Source organism: Heteronotia binoei, chromosome 5 (assembly GCF_032191835.1).
Source record: "Heteronotia binoei isolate CCM8104 ecotype False Entrance Well chromosome 5, APGP_CSIRO_Hbin_v1, whole genome shotgun sequence".
NCBI lineage: Eukaryota > Metazoa > Chordata > Lepidosauria > Squamata > Gekkonidae > Heteronotia > Heteronotia binoei.
The window spans coordinates 25988265-26010311 of NC_083227.1; the positions used below are offsets into that span (position 1 = coordinate 25988265).

At 43.9% G+C, this 22047-nt stretch overlaps 2 protein-coding genes across 2 annotated transcripts; both read right to left on the reverse strand.

The window, feature by feature from the left end:
- Positions 1–4611: 4611 nt before the first annotated feature.
- On the reverse strand, positions 4612–5849 carry LOC132571330 (centromere protein N-like). Its single transcript, XM_060238138.1, has one exon. The coding sequence runs from the start codon at positions 5679–5681 to the stop codon at positions 4638–4640; it is 1044 nt and encodes a 347-aa protein (XP_060094121.1). The 5' UTR covers positions 5682–5849; the 3' UTR covers positions 4612–4637.
- A 1543-nt stretch (positions 5850–7392) lies between these two features.
- LOC132571873 (zinc finger protein 436-like) lies at positions 7393–16492 on the reverse strand. The gene is made up of 6 exons (XM_060238664.1): positions 16295–16492; positions 15770–15872; positions 14139–14209; positions 11959–12085; positions 10892–11011; positions 7393–8549 (listed from the first exon to the last, which is right to left on the reverse strand). The coding sequence occupies exons 1-6, from the start codon at positions 16490–16492 to the stop codon at positions 7393–7395; spliced, it is 1776 nt and encodes a 591-aa protein (XP_060094647.1).
- Between the last annotated feature and the right edge of the window lie 5555 nt (positions 16493–22047).

Consider the following 22047-nt stretch of genomic DNA (forward strand, 5'->3'; position numbering starts at 1 on the left):
TAGGGGCAGGGGATCCCCCAGCTTGGAGGCCCTTCCCCTACTTCAGGGTCATCAGAAAGGGTGGGGAGGGTAGTGTCTGCTGAACACTCCATTATTCCCTATGGAGACCGATTCCCATAGGGTATAATAGAAAATTCATCCATTGCTATCTGGGGCTCTGGGGGGGCTGTGTTTTGAGGTAGAGGCACCAAATTTTCAGTATAGCATCCAGTGCCTCTCCCCAAATAACCCTCCAAGTTTCAAAAGCATTGGACTAGGGGGTCCATTTCTATGAGCCTCAAAAGAAGGTGCCCCTATCCTTCATTATTTCTAATGAACGGAAGGCATTTGAAACATGTGCAGTCTCTTTAAATGTGATGCCAGAACTCCCTTTGGAGTTCAATCATGCTTGTCACAACCTTGCTTCTGGCTCCACCCCCAAAGTCCCCAGATATTTCTTGAATTCGACTTGGAAACCCTAATTAATCCTGTTATAATATGACCAAGGAACAACTGTGTTCTAGCATCGCAAAAGAAAGGGTGAAAGAAGACCATGAAACACAAGATTGCTGCAGGGATTTGCAGCAGGATGGGAGCTGTGAGCTCCTTGTTGAGAAATCACCACGGGGGCCAACTTTGGATTGGTAACACCATGAAAAGGGAGAGTGAGCTTCATCCTTCTCCCTTACCCCTTTTTTGGCCCAAAGAATTACGGGCAGCATAACTCACAGAACTGGGTGGGTTGAGCTTTTACTGACATACTACATGATGATCCATGTTTCTACCAAAGTTTTTGTATAAAGTTGATGTCACAAAATAGTGTGTTTTGTGCTATAGTCTGTGGACTCTGCTGTGAAATGTGATTTGATGTTGCGTTTCAGAGGGTCCAATCATAAGTATGAATCTATGAGCGATCTGTACTTTAGATATCTGATTTTGTAACATGGTGCTGTGGAGATGATTAAGTAAACTTCTGTGCTACAATCAGTGGCCAGGGATGTGATAAGCAAGTAGATGTTGAGTTTGTGGCGCTCACACAAAAAGTTTCAAAAATTCATTCTTTGGGACGACATCCTGATGATCCATGAGGATCTATGGTCTGGAACCCTGTTCTTGCTCCGTGGGGTTGCCATGAATCCATGGATCCATAACTTCTGTGATGCAGACTCTGCCCATGGACATGATATGTGGTTTGATATTGATGCTGAAGTGACCCCAAGCAAAAACCATGAGGATCCATGTGGTTCCATGGTGCTGGACCATATTTTGCTCCATGGTATCACCACAAAGCTGTGGATCCATGGTTTTGGGATATAAGTTGTGGCCATTGACATGATATATGACTTGAGGGGGAGCTTGGGGTGACCCGAAGGAAGAACAGAAAGATCCATGAGGATCCATGGTTCAAAACCAGGTTTTTGGTCCATGGTGCTGCCACGAAGCTGAAGATCCACGATTTCTTTGGTGCAAACTCTGCCCATGGACAAGATATAAAAATTGATGGTGAGCTTGGGGGAATCCAAAGCAAAAATCATAAGGATCCATGAGGATCCGTGGTCTAAAACCAAGTTTTTGGTCCATGGTGCTGCCACGAAGCCGTGGATCCAAGATATTGGTGGTGCAAACTCTGCCCATGGACATGATATGTGATTGGATGGTGAGGCTGGGGGGATCCAAAGCAAAAATCATGAGGGTCCATGAGGATCCGTGGTTCAAAACAAAGTTTTTGATCCATGGTGCTGCCACAAAGCCACAGATCCACGATTTCTGTGGTGCAAACTCTGCCCATGGACATGATATGTGATTGGATGGTGAGCTTGGGGGGAATCCAATGCAAAAATCATGAGGATCCGTGGTTTGGAAACATGTTTTTCCACTGTTGTGGGACCACAGATTTGTGGAGGCATGATTTTTCTGGTGCTACCTATAGTCTAAGACAGGATCTACAGCATGAGGGTGGTTTGATTTCATTTCACCATAAAAATCATATGAATTTATGAGGATCCGTATTTTGGAACCCTGTTTTTGCACTGATGAAGCGCCACGAATCCGTGGAGACATGATTTTTGTGGTCTTGCTTATAGTCTAAAACAGGATCTTTAGAATTATAGTGGTTTTATTTCATTTCAATGTAAAAATCATATGAATTCATGAAGATCTGTGTGGATCTGACTTTACCTTTTTCCAAGTTCTAGCAGCAGGAGCTCCTTTGCATATTAGGCCACACACCCCTGATGTAGCTAATGCTCCAAGAGCTTACAAAAAAGAGCCTTTTAAACTCTTGGGGGATTGGTTACATCAGGGGATGTGGCCTAATATGCCTGCTAGAATTCCACCCCTGAGGGTTGCCAACCTCCAGGTAAGACCTGGAGAGCCAGTTTGGTATAGTGGTTAAGTGCACAGACTCTCGTCTGGGAGAACAAGTTTGATTCCCCACTCCTTCACATGCACCTGCTGGAATGGCGTTGGGTCAGCCATAGCTATCACAGAAGTTGTCCTTGAAAGGGCAGCTGCTGTGAGAGCCCTCTCAGCCCCACCCACCTCACAGGGTGTCTGTTGTGGGGGGAGAAGATATAGGAGATTGTAGGCCGCTTTAAGTCTCTGATTCAGAGAGAAGGGTGGGGTATAAATCTGCAGTCTTCTTCTGCCAGAACTAATCTATAAAGATTAGTTTCTTTGGAGAAAAGGGGCAGGTTCCGAGGGGGGACTGTATGGCCTCACATCTCTGAGCTCCCTCTGCTCCCACAATGCTGTTTTATCCAGGCTCTGAGCCCAGATCTCCACGAATCTCCAGACTTGGGGTTGGCCATGGTGTAGTGCAAGGGTGGCCACTGTGGCTTGGGAGCCACATGTGGCTCCTTCATACCTATTGGCTGCAATCATACACCCTAAATAATGCACTTTCAGTGTGCTTTCCAACTGGATTTTACTGTGAGAACTAGTGAAATCCAGTTGGAAAGTGGATTGAAAGTGCATTATTTAGGGTATGTGATCGCAGCCAAAGTGTGGTTCTCAAAAGTCCCACTGCCCGGTTTGGAGAAGGTGTTTCTCTCTTTAAATCACTTCTCCAAGCCACGTCAGCTGGCAGCTTGGAGAATGCATTTAAAGTTAAAGTTGCTTTCTTTCCACCTCTCCCTTCCTCTTCCCTTCCCCCATCTATTTTCCTTCCTCCGTGAGGCTTTCAAACATCTGATATATTCATGTCCTGTGGCTCTCAAACATCTGATGTTTATTCTAGGTGGCTTTTACATTAAGCCAGTTTGGCCACCCCTGGTGTAGTGGTTAAGAATGTTAGACTAATCCCTGGAAGTTGGAATCACCGCTCACACCATGGAAGTTCACTGGCCCAGCCATATGTACTTTGCAGGGTTGTTGTGAGGATTAAATGAATTAAATACATAAACGCTGGTTAATTATGAGGAGCTGGTGTTGCCAACCTCCAGGTGGTGGCTGGAGATCTGGTATTATAACTGATCTCCAGGCAAAAGAGATCAGTTCACCTGGAGAAGCTGGCAGGCTTTGGAAGTTGGGATTCTGTGGCATATTCATTAATGTCCTTCTCCTCCCCAAGCTCTGCCCTTGAATGTCTGTGCAGACGTGTGAGAAAAAAGCAGTATCCACACATCCTCCTTCTCCACTCCATATGGCAGTGTGAGCTAAAAGCGGGCAGCTCAGGGGAGCTAGATCCAAGAATGTCTTTCACAGCAAAAATGCAGATTGTAGAAGGTTTTATAATTTGCACACCAGCAGCTGTTGGAGAAATCACCGTGAAGTTAAGAATAAAGGAAACCAAAAGAAAAATATGTTCTCTTGTCTAACTCAAAAGTTAAACTGTCTAGACCAGTGGTGGCCAAACTGTGGCTTGGGAGCCACATGTGGCTCTTTCACACATATTGTGTGGCTCTCGAAGCCCCCACCACCCTGTTGGCTGGCTTGGAGAAGACGTTTCTATCTTTAAATCACTTCTCCAAGCCAAGCCAGCCAGCTTAACATTTAAAGTTAAAGTCACTTACTTTCTACCTCTCCCTCCCTCCCAACTCTCAGACATTCATGTCTTACAGCTCTCAAACATCTGATGTTTATTCTATGTGGCTCTTACTTTTTTTTTTTAACATCAGAGATACTTTATTAGCTAGGCATGATTAAGCAGGAATTCTATGACAAACATATTAAGAGAAAAACGGGTATAACAAACAAATTCCTTAAACATTTAAAATTATTATAAAACCATGTTGGAAACACTGTCTGGTGTTGCTCTTTGCATCAGCAAGCCAATACTCTAAAGCTGATAGCGGAATGAGTAGTTATGTTTCTAAAATATTTACTATATGACTGGTCATAAAAGGTGGTTTTCTGTTATATTACATAGCCAAAGAATATTCCCACTGCACAGAAAGTATGTGCAGGCTAGAGCCTGCAAACATGACTTTGTCTTAACGTGAGCTAGTGGAGAACTTATAGATTCCAGGCTTCATTGAATGTTTTATGATGGGGAGAAATGTGAGTAGTTTAGCAAGCAGATTTTGCTAGAAAAGCAAACACTGAGAACATTAACCTAAGTTGACAAATTAAGTGACTGCTTATGCTTTTACATGATGGAGGGTCAGCTGGACAAATAAATTATGTTTTAAAAAATAATTACGCAAACCATTTTAAGGTCATTGTTCTGGAGGACCATGTGGAAATCCACTTTTTTCCTCTGTAATTTTAAAACTGTTCTTGGCATCTGGGACAATACAGGTAAATAAACGTGAAGAAGGAGCAGTTGCCAGACCAGCAGGCGCAAGGGACTTCAGTGTTTCTAAAAGATGAGGGCTAGAAAATGTGACCAAGCATCTAAATGGTTCCTTGTTGTTCAAGATGCCCAGTTCTGGTTTACTTTTGAACACTGTCTCAAGCCTGTATTTTGCATATTGTAGTTTTGGCTGGGGATCATTTCCAAAGTCCTCCTCATTAATTCTCCAAATGGCCTCCTTTTTGTTTTTATCTTCTTGAATTATCCTTGGATCCATTTCTTCCAAAGCGCTGTTCCTTTCCAGTAGAGGTCGTGGGTTAAAAGTCTGAACATTCTGGTTACACCATTTAAATACAATATCTTTGAGGGAGTCTAAACAACGGCTACGGAGGTCCATCTCATTGATTTCACTGTAACTGGTAGCAGTCAACAGGGCCTGGAAAAGCATAGCTCTGCAGGTTCTAAATATGGAATGGGAAATAAAGACATAAGGAGTCTGTGAATGGTAAACAACGTAGGTTGGCTTGTACTTGTTTGGTTTTTTAAACTGCGTTCCCCATGCAACTCGAATCCACACTGAATTGTCTTCATATTTCTTAAAAGTGATAGTGACATTTTTCAGAAGTAACCGAAGGCTGGTTTTAAAGTTGTTTTTGAAATCTACCAAGTCGAAAATGACATTTTCATCAACACCTTCTCTGGTCATCTTGTAAACAGTCCAATTTTTTTTGTCCCTATATGTGTAATTGTAAATGATGTCTAGATTTGCTGCATGCTGGATTGTTGCACCATTTTCCTCACAAAGTTGAGTTACTTCTTGGGACACATTCTCCTTTGTCTGATGTAAGTTTATAGACTGAAGCTGGTTCTCAGAGAGAAACCCCCACGTAGTCAGCATTTTCCCTATTTCTGAGCGTGGTATTCGTAGGACAGTTCTCCTGATGTATTCAGCTACTATTTCATCCATAATGAAGGCACTCAGTCAAGCTATAGTATTTATTTATAACAATCAGCCGAATGCTGTTTCTTGGTCAGACATAGATGAGATTTCTTCAGGTTTCACATCTCCAATCTATCAGTGGAAAGATCCCCCGCTATCCCACAATGCCTCGGCCATTTTCCTCCCCTCGATGTCAAGAACACTTCGGACCACCCAACTGTCTCGAGCAACCAACCATTTCCGTGGCTCTTACTTTAAGCAAGTTTGTACATCCCTGGCCTAGACCCTTTTCCACATTGACGCCTCAGGGTCTTTGGCAAGAACAGTGCCAAGATGATCACATTAAGGAACCCACGATTCTACAAGCCCTTCAAACTAAGCCTTATTGCACTACCACAGAATAATATCTCAGAGGGAGAAAAAAAGGGAGGCCTAACAATACACACCTGAACTCCCCTGAGGTTAAGGATGCTGTCACACCAGGCAAAATGGCTCAGCTTACAAAATCAACAGTTTATTAACATCCACTAATCAGCAATATTAGACCAAAACATAAAATGTTTGCCTCCCTGGCTTAAAGCCCTGTGCTTGCTGTGATAGTAATGTGGTGACTAATTAAGATGGTGGTTCTCATTGCTCAGACTCAGGGCCAAACTAGATGTGGGGGTTTTAAATGAGTCGGTCCAGGTTACCCACCTCAGGTTCCCTGCAGAACTGCAGTTAAAAAATAATATTTGGCTTCAAAACACAGCCCTGGGGGGAAGAAGAGTTTCTGCCTCCCTCCCCAACTGTTTTCCAGCGCTGAAACAGCACAGAGCTGCAAAAATGGAAACGTAACTCTGCCCGGCACTATTTCAGAGTGGGAAAATGGCTTGAGGGGAAGGCAGGGACCCTTCCAAGTTCCAACCCTTGCAACAGTCTCAAGGCCAAACAGCTTCTCCTATAATAGCTATTCCCCTACAGCTTCTGTATGGCTCCAAAGCACCCAGACCCAACTTTTAAAAATCTTGCATGTCTAATCTGGCCCTTAGAGAAAAGGATCACGGACATACGTTATTTCCCATGTGGATTCTATGATGCTCAAGCAGCTCAGTGATATCTCAGCTATATCGCAAACATTTTTACAGCTACCCCAATCTAAATGCTATGATGCAACGTAAGGTTTGAGATCCAACTGAAGTCGTTCCCGTGTTCGTTGTATGCTGGGTATCTCTCGTATGTGAGTTCTTTGATGCTTGGCAAGATTGCCACTATCACTGAAGCCCTTTCTACACTCCAGGCATTTATAAGGTTTCTCCCCTGTGTGGGTTCTTAGATACTTTGTAAGGCTGACACTGTTACTGAAGGCTATTCCACACACAAAGCATTTATAAGGCTTCTCTCCTGTATAATTTTTTTGATGGTTTCTAATATGGCCGATTTGAAAAAAGCTCTTTTCACACTCTGGACAATCATAAGGTCTCTTTTATGTGTGAATTCTTAAATGCAGAGTGAGTTTCTCAGTATCACAGAACCCTTTTCCACATGCAAAGCATTTGTAAGGTTTCTCTCCTATACGTATTTTCTGCTGTTGAATAAGGCTGTTGCTGTTATTGAAGCTCTTACCACCTTCCAAACATTTATACAGTTTTGCTATCGTGTGGATTTTTTTAATGATTCCTAAGGTGTTCACTCTGAAAAAAGCTCTTTGTACACTCCAGTTAAAGTCTTTTTAAAGTTTAACTTTAAAGTTAAAGTCTTATTTATATGGTTTCTCTCCTGTGTGGATCCTTTGATGTCTAGCAAGTTTGCCACTGTCATAGAAGCCCTTTCCACATTCAATGCATTTATGTGGTTTCTCTCCTGTGTGGATTCTCTGATGTCTAATAAGCCTACCACTGTCAGAGAAGCTTTTCCCACACTCCAGGCATCTAAAAGGTTTCTCCCCAGTGTGAACTTTTTGATGCTTAACAAGGCTGCCAACATCGTAGTAGCTCTTCCCACACTCTAAACATTGATGAGATTTCTGTCCTGTGTGAACTTTTTTATGCTTAGTAAGGCCACCACTATCACGGAATCCCTTTCCACACTCCAAGCACGTGTAAGGCTTCTCTCCTGTGTGGATTCTTTGATGCATAACAAGTTTGTCACCATCACGAAAGCCTTTACCGCACTGCATGCACTTATAAGGTTTTTCTCCAGAGTGAATTCTTTGATGCTTACTAAGACCACTCCCATCACGGAAACCCTTTCCACACTCCAAGCATTTATAGGGTTTCTCCCCTGTGTGGATTCTTTGATGCTTACTAAGGCTGCCACGATCTCGGAAGCCCTTTCCACACTCCAAGCATGCGTATGGTTTCTCTCCTGTGTGGATCCTTTGATGTAAATGAAGCTGTTCATTCCTACTAAAGCTGTTTCCACAATCCAGGCATTTATAAGGTTTTTCTCCTGTGTGAATTCTTTGATGCCTAGTAAGTTTGTCACTATCCTGGAAGCCCTTTCTGCAATCCAAGCATTTATAAGGTTTCTCCCCTGTGTGGGTTCTCAGATGTAAATTAAGCTGATCACTCCTTCTAAAGCCTTTTCCACACTCAAGGCATGTATAAGGCTTCTCTCCTGTATGAACTCTTCGATGTATCTCAAATTTTGATTTAAAATTAAAACTCTTTTCACACAAGGAGCAGTTATATATTCTGTTTTTCATCTGAATTTCAGGGAGGATAAACATTTCATGAAGATTTGTGCCTTGACTAGCAACTGACAAAGCCATCCAGTTTTCTTCGTGTTTCGTTTCCTTCCTCTGCTCCCTCTGTGGTTTGTACTGATTCCAAGAACTGTCTTCTACCACTAGGTACTTGAGTCTTTCCACAGACACCCTGTTTGTTTCCTCCTTCTCTGTCTTACACACACCTCCTGTGGAGACAGATCAAGATGGGTAGCCATGTTAGTTTGTCTAGCAGTAGAAAAGCCAGTAGCACCTTAAAGACTAACAAAGCTGTGGTAAGGTGAGAACTTTCTTCAGTCACTGCTGACTTCTGCAGATACAGCTAGAATGTCCTATATATTGGAAAGTGGAGTGATTTAAAATCATAGAGTTGGAAGGGACCTCCAGGGTCATCTAGTCCAACCCCCTGCACAATGCAGGAAACTCACAAATACCTCCCCCTAAATTCACAGGATCCACATGGCTGTCAGATGGCCATCTAGCCTCTGTTTAAAAACCTTCAAGGAAGGAGAGTCCACCACCTCCTGAGGAAGCCTGTTCCACTGAGGAACCACTCTAATGGTCAGGAGGTTCTTCCTAATGTTGAGCTGGAAACTCTTTTGATTTAATTTCAACCCACTGGTTCTGGTCCTGCCTTCTGGGGACACAGAAAACAATTCTACCCCATCCTTAATATAACAGCCCATCAAGTACTTGAAGATGGTGATCATATCACCTCTCAGCTGCCTCCTCTCTCGGCTACACATGCCCAGCTCCTTCAACCTTTCTTCATAGGACTTGGTCTCCAGATCCCTCACCATCTTCATCGCCCTCCTCTGGATCCGTTCCAGCTTGTCTATATCCTTCTTAAAATGTGGTGCCCAAAACTGAACACAATACTCCAGGTGAGGTCTTATCAGAGAAGAGTATGCCAAATGACATTAATAAGCAAATGTCAATAGCAAATGTGATTGGATTAGGTGTGATATGCGGAGGGAAAGCAAGCATGGAGAAATCAGCATTGATCATGAGACTGAGAACCTAGGTCTTGATTCAGTCCAGTGGGCTGCATTGTCTTGAACTTTGCTATCAGTTGCAATTCAGCAGTTTCTCTTTCCCATCTCCCTTTCAAATTCCTTTGTAAGATAACTGCTGCTTTTAGGTCAGCAACTGAATGTCCTGGAAGGCTAAAATGTTCCACCACTGGCTTTGTATCTGAAGAACTGAGCAGTGACTCATAAAAGTTCCTACCCTACCATAAATTTTACTTTTTTTCTACTGCTACACACCTCCTGCTGGAATAAAAAGAGAATCCCAATAAGTAAGCAAGCAACTGAACTCCGGGCAGCTCACACAGTCATTAATGAAAAATGCTTTCTCTAAGCAGATCAAGGAGTCCAGAAAAGCCATGCAATCTATAGCAAGAAGTCAAGTTTTTCTATAGAAATATAGGAAACTGCCTCAAAATTGGAGTCAAAAGGCAAGGGCTGTACAAATACTGTAACTCTTTCCTGATGTCCACAGTTGTTTTGTCATTCTTCAAGAAAGAGAACCAGTTGGAGTGTGTGCGTGCGTGCGTGTGTGCGTGAAGGACATTATGGCTCCCAGGGCTAGACATCACCAAAGTGGATTTTCCATCACCATTTCCTGACTGCCTCTCTACACTAGAGAATTTAAGTAGGAATTTTTAAAACTTACGAAGATAGGAATCTAGGCCTGGGTATAAGCCCATTGAAACCTGAGTAAAAAAAAAAACTGAGGGATAAGATTAACTGAAAAGGAATGAACCAGTTTTTGTTTTAGATTAAATAGGATACGATGGAATCTATAGATGTAAATCAACTTGACGTTACACTAAAAACAATGACTTTGGAGAAAAAGTATTGCCTATTTATTTAGATATTTATACCCTACTATTTTCCCCAATAGGGGACCCAAAGTGCCAACACTGTTATCTTTTCCTCCATTTTTTTTCCTTACAACAACTATCCTGTGAGATAGGTTAGGCTGAAAATGAGCATATGGGCAATGAAGAAAGCTGACAGGAAGAAAGTTGATTCATTGTGGTGTTGGAGAAGAGTTACGGTGGAGATATGATGCACCGTTAAGAGAGATAAATAAGTGGGTTTTAGATCAAACCAAGCTTGAGCTCTCTCAAGAAATAAAGATGACTAAACTGATGCTATCATACTTTGGTGACATTACAAGAAGAGAAAAGTCACTGTAAAAGACAATAATGCCAGGAAAAGTTGAAGGCAGCAGGAAAAAGAGGAAGACCACAGATGGATTGATTCAAATAAAGGAAGCCACTGTTCTCAGTTTGCAAGAGTTGAGCATGTCTGTTAACGATACGGCATTTTGGAGGACATTAATTCTTAGGGTCACAAGTCAGAAGCAACTGATGGCACTTAACTCCACCCCCCCCCCTCTGGTTTCATAATTCAACCAAACTAAGAGTTTGTAAGAAGGAAAGCAGAACTCTTCCATGGGTATTCTTCTTCCATGGGTATTCTTTCCCAGTTCCCTTGACATAGTCATGAAGAATACTTACTTGCAGCCATGTCACTTGGAAAGGAAATACTCTCTTGAAATCTTCTAGAGAAGCTCTCTATCCCATCTTCAGAAACAAGGCCTTCCTTTGTCTCTGCCACAGTCTTTCTTACATTCCTGGCTTTTTTCAGGAGAGAGAGAGAGAGAGAATCCTTATATGTTTATGTTTATTTGATTTATATCCTGCTCTCTTGCCAAAGTAGGCTCAGGGCGGATCACAATGCATAATAAAACAACAATAAAAATTAAATTAAATATTAGATTAAAACAAAACAATTTGGCGCTAATTTCCATACAGTTTAAGGATGGCATTCAGTGATCTTAAACATCCATATGCGGAAGGAAGGAAGGAAGGAAGGAAGGAAGGAAGGAAGGAAGGAAGGAAGGAAGGAAGGAAGGAAGGAAGGAAGGAAGGAAGGAAGGAAGAAAGAAAGAAAGAAAGAAAGAAAGAAAGAAAGAAAGAAAGAAAGAAAGAAAGAAAGAAAGAAAGAAAGAAAGAAAGAAAGAAAGAAAGAAAGAAAGAAAGAAAGAAAGAAAGAAAGAAAGAAAGAAAGGCAGGCAAAATTCTTCTGGAAGGGAGGAAACATGGTCAGGTTCAAAACTGACAATCCCTACTGGTACAGGGGGATGGAGCCATTCCAGATCACAGTTAGAGTGGATGACTGTATTCCCACCCAACAGGAAGGGCATGTTTTAAAGGTCAGCAATTGAGAAATTAGGATGTGGGCCCTTTCAGAGTCTTTCTGAGGGCCTCTCAGCCCCTCCCTGGCTTTGAGAGTGGCCACTACACTGGCCTCAGTTACCCCTGGGCCAGCCAGGCAGTTTCGGCTGCTCCACCACACAATGCTGAATGCTGCAGTTGCTGCCACTCCAAATCCTGGAGGCTCCCACTGGGATGAGTAGCGAGATGGGCCTCACAATGATATATTGATTGACTGATTGATTGATTGGATTCATTAACTGCCCTCCCCTGGTTTATTGCTGCTTAATATTTTGATGTGTGCATCATCCCAGTGGCAGCAATTCGTACCTTTGGGATCTGTGCAAAAAAAGCAAAGAGCTCTTTACCCAGAGAGGGCACAGTCCCATAGTTCTCCAGCATGACTTCCCTATAGAAAGCCCTTTGGTCAGGATCCAGCAGGGCCCACTCGGCCTCAGTGAAATACACGGCCACCTCCTCAAAGGAAGTCGCAGGCTGAAAAAAAAGACAGAGATCATGTCAGTCAGAGGTTGCTCTCTGGAAGGGGATATTTCCAGCAGAATGCAGGATGTGTATTTATTTGCACTTTACAAAATTTGCACCCTGCCTTTCTGCCCTTACAAGGGCCTCCAAGGCGTCTAACAATTTAAAACATACATGATAAAAAGCACATTATAAAACAATTAAAATCAGCTCTCATCTAGGGTTGCCAATCCCCAGGTGTGGGCAGGGGATCCCCCCGGTTTGGAGGCCCTCCCTGCACTTCAGGGTCAGCAGAAAGTGTGTGTGGGGAGGCGAGGGAAATGTGTGCCAGAAACTCTATTATGCCCTATGGCAGGGGTGGCCAATGGTAGCTCTTGAGATGTTTTTTTGCCTACAACTCCCATCAGCCCCAGCCAGCATGGCCAATGACTGGGGCTGATGGGAGTTGTAGGCAAAAAAAATCTGGAGAGCTACCGTTGGCCACCCCTGCCCTATGGAGACCAATTCCCATAGGATATAATAGAGAATTGATCTATAGGTATCTGGGGCTCTGGTTGGGGCTGTTTTTTGAGATAGAGGCACTATATTTTCAGCATGACATCTGGCGCCTCTCCTCAAAACACCCCCCAAGTTTCAAAAAGATTGGACCAGGAGGTCCAATTCTATGAGCCTCAAAAGAAGGTGCCCCTATTCTTCATTATTTTCAAATGAAGGGAAGGCATTTAAAATGCGTGCAGTCCCGTTAAATGTGATGGCCAGAACTCCCTTCAGGGCTCAATTGTGCTTGTTACACCCTTGCTCCTGGGTCCACCCCCAAAGTTTGCTGGCTCCCCCCACAAAGTCCCCAGATATTTCTAGGCAATAGCATTGTGTACCAACTGAAACTTCTGAAGACTTTTCATGGCAACCCCATGTAGAGTGCATTGTAGTAATCTAATCTAGATTTAACCATGGCAATCACAGTGGCCAGATCTTGTCTGTCCAGAAAGGGTCTTGTGTGTCCAAAGCTCTCCTCTTGAAGTTCATCCAACAGTAGCCCTGGGTTCAAGAGCTCCACAGACTTGTTCCTTCAAGGAGAATAACACCCTATTCACAATGGGTGACATCATAAATCCTGGGTCAGACCTTCCATCCACCAATAGAACTTTTGTCTTATGGGGATTATTAGACATCCACACGCACAAACATGCATAGGATCCCAGCGTTGGAATGGGCCATACAGGCCATCTGATCCAACCCTGTGCTCAATGGAGGATCAGCCTCGACCATCCCTGACAAGTGTTTGTCCAGCCACTGCTTAAAGACTGCCAGTGAGGGGTAGCTCACCACTTCCATAGGTAGTTCATTCCACTGTTGAACGACTCTGCCTGTAAAAAGTTTTTCCTAATATTCCAGCCGGTACCTTCCTGCTCTTAATTTGAACCTGTTATCGTGAGTCCTCTTTTCTGCTGCCAACAGGAACAGCTCCCTGCCCTCCTCTAGGTGAAAGCCCTTCAAATACTTCAAGAGAGCAATCATGTCTGCCCTGAACATTCCCAAGTCCTTCAACCTTTCCTCATAGTCTTGGTCTCCAGGCCCTTGATCATCCTTTACACCCTCTCCATTCTGTCCCAGAACTGCACACAGGATTCCAGATGGGACCTGACCAATGCAGTGTACCATGGAACTTCAGGGAGGGAGGGAGGGAGGGAGGAAGGAAAATAGATGGGGAGGAAGGAAGAAGAGGTGGAAAGAAAGCAACTTTAACTTTAAATGCATTCATCAAGCCATTGGCTGGCTTGGCTTGGAGAAGTGATTTAAAGAGACAAATGCCTTCTCCAAGCCAGCCAGCAGGGCAGGGGGGGTTTCAAGAGGCACACAATATATGTGAAAGAGCCACATGCGGCTCCTGAGCCCCAGTTTGGCCACCCCTGGTCTAAACAATGTAGTGCTTTGCATGTGTGAAAGGTGCTGTGTTCAGATCCTCTCTTGCCCAGGCACCTTAGTAGCAATTGCAACTGCAGGAGCAAAAGCTGCCCTGAGAAAGGAGAGGGCAGCCGGGCCGGGCCATGCTCATTTCCCCTACCTGGACTGGGGATGCAGCAGCCATTTCCATTCCATTGCAAAGAGGATGGATCAACACTGTCTCTTCACTGACTGTGAGAGAGAGAAATTTGGAAGGAAGAATGTTAGCCTAGGCTCCCTATTTCTTTGGCTTGTTTGAACCCTGCTTCATGCACCCTTGTTCCCAGCTTTAGGAGCCTGTTATAAATGCTACCAACATATTTTCAGACTTCTGTGATACTTGAAATGTGCCCTGTGAGCTTAAAAACATGACAGTATTCCTATTGGATCAGTTCAAAAGGCTGCCTAGCACAGGCATGCCATTCTCCTGCTGGCTGGGCCCTCCCACATGCCCTTGTGTGCAGACTGGTGAGAGATATAGAGGGAAAGGAAATGAGATCACATGACGTGCAGTCAACAAACTGGATGTAATGTCAGCGCATCAGCTGATGCTCTGGAAACTCTACAGGAATACCAAAGATTTTCTCAGAGTGTCCGTTTGGTGTAGTGGTTAGTGGTGTGTGGACTCTTATCTGGGAGAAGCGGGCTTGATTCCCCACTCTTCCACTTGCAGCTACTGGAATGGCCTTGGGTCAGCCATAGCTCTCGCAGAGTTGTCCTTGAAAGGGCAGCTGCTGCAAGAGCTCTCTCAGCCCCTCCCATCTCACAGGGTGTCTGTTGTGGTGGAGGAAGATAAAGGAGACTGTGAGTCGCTCTGAGACTCTGAGATTCAGATTGGGGGGCAGGGTATAAATCCAATATCATCATCATCTTCTTCTTCTAATGTGCTGACATCATGTCCAGATTTTCAGTCAGATGCAACATCAATATGACATCACATCTACCTCCTGCCCCACTCCCAAAGTTAACAATAGCAAAAATGGGTTCCTGTGGTAAGACGGTACACAGCTATATAAAACACAGGAAAATGCACTCCTCATACAATTCAGTATCTTATATCACAGTGAACTTTATATGTATTGTAAATGTGAAGTTATATGCAATTACTCTATCAATACAAAAGGTTCAACTCCTATGTCTCCAGCAGTAGCAAAGTACTGGTAAGTTACTCAATCCACACCTCATTAAACAAGCCCACTCTACAAAACAAAAATCATTCAAACAGAGTTCTCAAGGAATTATTTAACAAGACAAAATACTCTGGAACACAATGAAAGTACCTAGAGTTCCCAGGGACTAGGTCATATGTGGCATTCCTATTTCAGCATTCTGTTTCCCACAGTGGTCTGCCAGATGCTCCTAGAAAGCCTTTAAGGAGGAGCACCGAACCCACATTTCCCCACTACTACTGGCCCCTAGCCACTGGTTTTCAGAAGAACGCTGACCTAAAACATGGAGGTTCAGTTTATTCACTATATTGAACAACCAGGCCCAGATTTGTCTACTGTACCTTTTTTGGAATCACCTGGAGTCTCTCTCACTGAAGGAAGGTGAGATAAGAAAATTTTAATTCACGTGACTAAAAAAAACTCCTGTCCTCCATGAATTTATCTAATTCCCCTCCAAAGCAATCTAAGTTTGTTGCCACAGTTAACTCTGTGTTGTCTATCCTGTTTCTCCTGTCCTAAAATTTCACCCAGCAACTTTACTATGTGCCCCAATCCCATTCAGCGATGAGGAGTCCTTCCTTACCACCTGGTAAGATGTCTTCGGCCTGCTCCCTCGATCCTTTCTCCAATGGAACTCTTTCTGCATCATGGAAGTTAGCTTCCATCTTTGCGGATGGCCACCACATCTGAAACACCAGCAAGGAAGACACATGAGAAGTGGAAACAGGCTGAGAAGATGGATCCTGCACCACTTCTGCATCAACCAAGGGTCAGGTTAAGTTTTCTTCCAACCCTGGTCAATGATCTAGAAGTATAACTATCTGGCAAGGAAGCTTTAGATGTTGTTGTTTGAATTGGACGTATCTGGAGGAAATCCTCTCACCTGGTCTGCTTGCCTCTTTTCTTCTTCCTGACTCAGGAGGAAACCTTCGGCCAGGGCCACTGCCTGGGAACTGTTCTCCGGCCCACATTCCCTGACCCAGCACTGTACTTCCTGGGGCAGGACAGCCAGGAACTGCTCCAGGATCACCAGGTCCAGGATCTGCTTCTTAGTATGCCTCTCCGGCTTCAGCCAGCGGTTGCAAAATCCGTGAAGCTGGTTGCAAACCTCTCGGGGCCCATCAGCCTCATAATAGCAGAACTGCCGGAAGCGTTGGCAATATCCATCTGAGTTCATTGTGTCCTGATCCAGGATCTCGGGCACAAGGTTTTCCCATAATTCAACACCACTCACAGCCTGAATGGGAAGCGGGCATTTCCTTGCTGTCTTGACAGTTCCAAGTCCTTCTGGGTCCTGCTCTTCCATCTCCTTCCTCTTGGGTCACCTCTGTCTGTAAAAAGATGCCTTTACTCACTTGGGTATGAAGACAGACTTCTCCCTCCGGGTTGGGTGGGGCAGGGGAGACAGCAACATGTCACAAGGAAAGGAAGGGAAAGAAAAATGGATATAGGCCACTGAACATCACAAAACTTCATATGTTCAGGAGACACATGAGAATTGCCCTGGTGGATCAAAACAAAAGTCCTTCTTGTAGTTTGTAAACTGGGTTTAATATCATGTTGTTATATTACATAAAGAGCTATTTTAGATATTCCTGTTTAGTTCTTTGGGACAGCGAACTGTCTCTGCCTCTTTAAGGATGTTATATGTTTGGCTGGGGCTCAGTCTGTCCTAGAGGCTAGTTGCAGCTGGGGAAAGCAACAAGCCCTGCTGAAAGCACAAGGTTGCAAGCACTACTGAACAACACCGTGAAAAATTAACAAATAGAAAATACTATTGACTGAAATATTATTTGAATACCATTGTTTGAGACCAAGTCCTATGAGGATAGGTTGAAGGAGCTGGGCATCTTTAGCCTGGAGAGGAGGCGGCTGAGAGATGATAGGATCACCAAGTATTTGAAGGGCTGTCATGTAGAGGATGGTGTGGAGTTGTTTTCTGTGGCCCCAGAAGGTAGGACCAGAACCAATGGGTAGAAACTCCTCAGTGGAACAGGCTTCCTCAGGAGGTGGTGGGCTCTCCTTCCTTGGAAGTTTTTAACCAAGGCTAGATGGCCATCTGACAGCAATGAAGATCCTGTGAATTTAGGAGGAGGTATTTGTGAGTTTCCTGCATTGTGCAGGGGGTAGGACTAGATGACCCTGGAGGTCCCTTCCAACGCTATGATTCTATGATTGTTTGAATACATAAGTCACAAATACATATATAAGTACAATATTTCAAATTAGGGTACATAACCAATTTAAATGCATATCCGAATGTCCAAATACTCCCTCAACTTCAAATCCTTTATAAATTGTATAAGGAGTCATGCCATCTGATCCCATCGGGGACTGCATTTTGGGCCTCCTAACTACTAAAAGGTGAACTTTGTATTCTTGCTGGTATCCCCCTTAGAGCAGGGGTATCAAACATGTGGCTCAGGGGGCAAATCAGGTCCCAGAGGGCTCCTATCAGACCCCTGAGCAGTTGTTTCCTTCTCCCTCTCTCTTGCTTCCTTCTCCTTGCCTTGCCAGGTTTGCTCAATAGTGCAGCAGCTACAGAAGAAAGCCTCTATTGGCTGAGGTGCCTCCCTTGGGGAGGAAGGGGGGGAGGCAGAGCTTACTTTGCTAGGCTCTAGGCTCTGTCAATTGCACAGCTTTAAGGTGCTGTGGAGCGAATGGGGCAGGGGTTTTGTGGTTGGAACAGTCCTGTTCCTTCCCTGTGTGTCCACTTGGCAAAACAGTGCCACAGGTGGGTATTCAAGCCCACATCTGTAGCACTCCCTGGTGTGTTTATTCCAGGGGCCCTGATGCTCATTTCTCAAGCCTTGCAGCGATGTATGCCTGTGTGCTGTTTGTTCCTCCTGTCCTTGTGTATGTGGAAGGCGACAGACTAATACCAGGGGTGTGGCCAGTGTTCACATGCTCCACCCCTCTCTGCCTGTCAGATGTGACTGGCAAGCGATGGTGAGGTTTCCATGAGCACTGGTGGCCGTTGCTAGGCTTTCTGCACCTTGGCAACAGTGCTTTTAAAAATTTTCCTCTCCTCCGCTGGTCTCATAGGGGAGCACATTGGGGTCTCTTAGGAAGGGGCTGCAGCTGATTCCAGTGCAGGCAGGAGTTTCCTTCCCCCATGCACCTTTTTACCTACTGAATCCAAAAAGATCTGCTTTTTAAAATGATCAGCAGCAGAATGTCACGTTTCATACCTTTAACTATTCTTGTACTGAAAGACACTGATAAGATCAGTTCCCTTGGATGCGATCGGAGAGTGGACTCTATCCCAGTGTGCACCTGGCCTCTCCCAGAATCCCCCCCCCAAAATGTCCAGGAATTTACTATCCAGGAGTTGGCAACTCATATGACAACCGTGGCTGGGAATGATCCTAGCCTTCCTCCCTTCCAAGATCTAAAATCTTTTTCCTCAATGACTTACTTCGAAGTAAACCTTCCAGGATCCAGCTGCAATGCTTTTTCCGAGGGCTGCATATCTAGAACCCTTCCTGTTCTTTTTCCGCAATTCAGAAGCAAACTCTCCCCCCCCCCCCCATCGGCCTGTCTAGCAAACAGCTCCGCTAATTTAACCCTTTACTTTCTGCAGACAAACGAAAGATGACTGCCAAGTTTTGCATAGGGAGTAGTCCACGCTAAGCCAGGACGGTCGCGCTGGCTTTCAGAGGGTATGCCCTCAACAACAAAAACCTATGCAGCTCAACGGAGTTGCTCCAGAGTAACTCAGTCGCCATAGGGTCGCGCTCCCAGAGTGTCCCATGCTGTTTCCAGCCATCTCAGAAAACGGCTCGGTTAGAATCATATAGTAGTTTAAAGGGATCCCCAGGTCATCTAGTCCAACCCCCTGCACAATGCAGGAAAACCACAAGTACCGCCCCCTGCCCTCCTTCTCATGATCCGCCTAAGTTCACAAAGAAAACAAAAAATCCCTATGAGACAGTGCAACTGTGTACTACCACTAATGTGTGGTTTTTATTTTATTTTTTCCCCCAGTCACCTACACTTTCCCCCCAGCAAGCTGGGTACTCATTTTACCTACCTCGGAAGAATGGAAGGCTGAGTCAATCTTGAGCGCGCTACCTGAACCCAGCTTCCATCGGGATCGAACTCAGGTCGTGAGCAGAGCCTCGACTGCAGTACTGTAGTTTACCACTCTGCGCCACGGAGTCTTCTTCTATACAACATCCCAACACTACAATACAAAAAATAAACTTAAATTAGCGGAAAATGTGTAACAAGAACCAATGAACTGTTTCACTGGAGCCTGAATATCATACATAATAAACCCCACAAAAATTAATCTGAGGGTGACTTGAGTGCAGGAGCGCTTTTAACATCTGCAGTCTGAGTTGTTCTCATGAGCTTCTGAGCTTGAAACTTCTGGACTCTTTTAAGTCTCTGAACTCCTGGGTTCTGAGCTTTTGGGGTTCTTTTTTAAGACTGAGACCAGAATAAATGGCTGCAGCAGCTGGAAGTTTACGCTGAAGCTACACACCCCAGCTATAAGTCAGCTCTATTGTTTCCTGATTGAAGTAACAACAGACTCCGAAGCAACAGTGTTTACAACAAGGGAAACTGGCTGACAGAGCAGCTGGGCCAGCTTCGTGGAAGCTTGCAGTGTGAGCCTGTAAAAGTTCTCATCTGAAAGTGGAAATTTGGACTTATTATGAGAAAGAATAAACCCCAGGAGAGCTTCCTCAGTGGAACAGTTTATTGGTTTGTTACCATTTTTCTGCTATTTTAAGTTTATTTTTGTACTGCAGTTTTGGGATGTTGTATGCCATATAAGAGTAATATACAAATGCATATACAAAATATAAGAGTAATATACAAACAAAATATACAAAATTGGTTCTTGGTTTGTTACAAATTTTCTGCTAATTTAATACTTTTTATATAACAAAATATATATTTTGTTATATAAAAAGTATTAAATTAGCAGAAAATTTGTAACAAACCAATAAACCAAGAACCAATTTTTTATGATGTAACCCACCCTGAGCCTGCCCTACAGGAAGAGCGGGCTAAAAATAGAATAAAATAAATAAACGGTTCCACCGGACCCTGAGTATTATACATAACAAACCCACAGAGATTAATCTGAGGGTGACTGAGCAGAGGAGCGCTTTTAACACCTGCAGTCTGAGTTGGTCTCATGAGCTTCTGAGCTTTAAATTTTTGGACTCTAAACGTTTTAAAAATATTTGTGACATATAGTTGCATTGGGGATTTTTTGTTTTGTGCACTTTCCCTGTGGCTGTTATTTTCTAGTTAATAGAATCAGCATTGGTGTCAGATGACCATCTAGTCTCTGTTTAAAAACCTCCAAGGAAGGAGAACCCACCACCTCCAGAGGAGGAAGCCTATTCCACTGAGAAACCACTCTGTTAAGAAGCTCTTCATGTTTTCTTGAAAACTCTTCAGATTGAATTTCAACCTGTTGCTTTTGGTCCAACCTTCTGGGGCAACAGAAAACAACTACACACCATCCTCTATACCTGTACCTTCAGGTACTTGAAGATGGTGATCATATCACCTCTCAGTTGTCTCCTCTCCAGGCTAAACATACCCAGCTCCTTCAGCCTTTCCTTGTAGGAGTTGCTCTCCAGGGAAAGGAAAGATCCCCTGTGCAAGCACCAGTCGTTTCCAACTCTGGGGTGATGTCGCTTTCACGTTTTCACGGCAGACTTTTTACGGGGTGGTTTGCCATTGCCTTCCCTAGTCATCTACACTTTCCCCCCAGCAAGCTGGGTACTCATTTTACCAACCTCGGAAGGATGGAAGGCTGATTCAACCTCAAGCTGGCTACCTGAAAGCCCGGGATCGAACTCAGGTCGTGAGCAGAGCTTAGGTCTCCAGACTCCTCACCATCTTTGTTGCCCTCTTCTGGACATGTTTCAGCTTGTCTACATCCTTCTTAAATTGTGGTGCCCAGAACTGAACACAATACTCCAGGTGAGGTCTAACCAGAGCAGAATAAAAAATACCATCACTTCACTTGATCTGGACACTATACTTCTGTTGATACAGACCAAAATTACATTTGCCTTTTTAGCTACTGCATTACACTGCTGACTCACGATCAGGTTGAGTGGGGAGAGGGAAGAAAATTAAAGCAAGCTGTTCTGTATTTCATGTATTTATAAGTCACTTTTCCCACTGAGAGTCAAGTCAGATTACAATTTTTTGATAATTTCTGTAATAACATAAACCAGCCAATAAAATGCAGTAGTACTAGGATTACAATTTTTTAAAAAATGCAAACGAATTTATATCCAAAGCATAAAGTTAACAATGCAGGAAATGGGTTACAACACCAGAAAACATTGCAGGAAATGCAAGATGTTATACATAATGAATGTTCTACAAATGAATCACTGAACTGTGGTTGCAATCGTATTCAATCAGAAAAAATGTCTACTCTAGTTCATCTCCTGGTTCACTTGACTTAGTCAATGTGATGGATGTTGACAGGATCTTGGGAACAACGAAGGGCACTGCTTGTCCATCCTGGTTGCTGAAATCACATATGGACCATCCGGGCCCCCAACACCTGTTAGCAGGTCCCAAGACAGTCTCTGAGGAGAAAATAGCATGTCCTTGAATTCCAGATTCAAGCATCTCCGCTAGGGTAGAATGATTACTTTGAACATTACAGACAAAAACAAAGCAAGCAAGGCAGAGCAGAGCAGAGCATAACTTCCCCAACCTTCCCAGTACAGTTACAGCAAGTACAGTAGCCAACAACAGTCATGGTAAGGCCCTTTACAAATAGTATAAATCTTTGGATTGTGGAAAGAGATTTAGCCATGACTGAAGACTCAAACAGATCTCATAGGGAAGAAATCAAGGATATGCTCTGAGGTG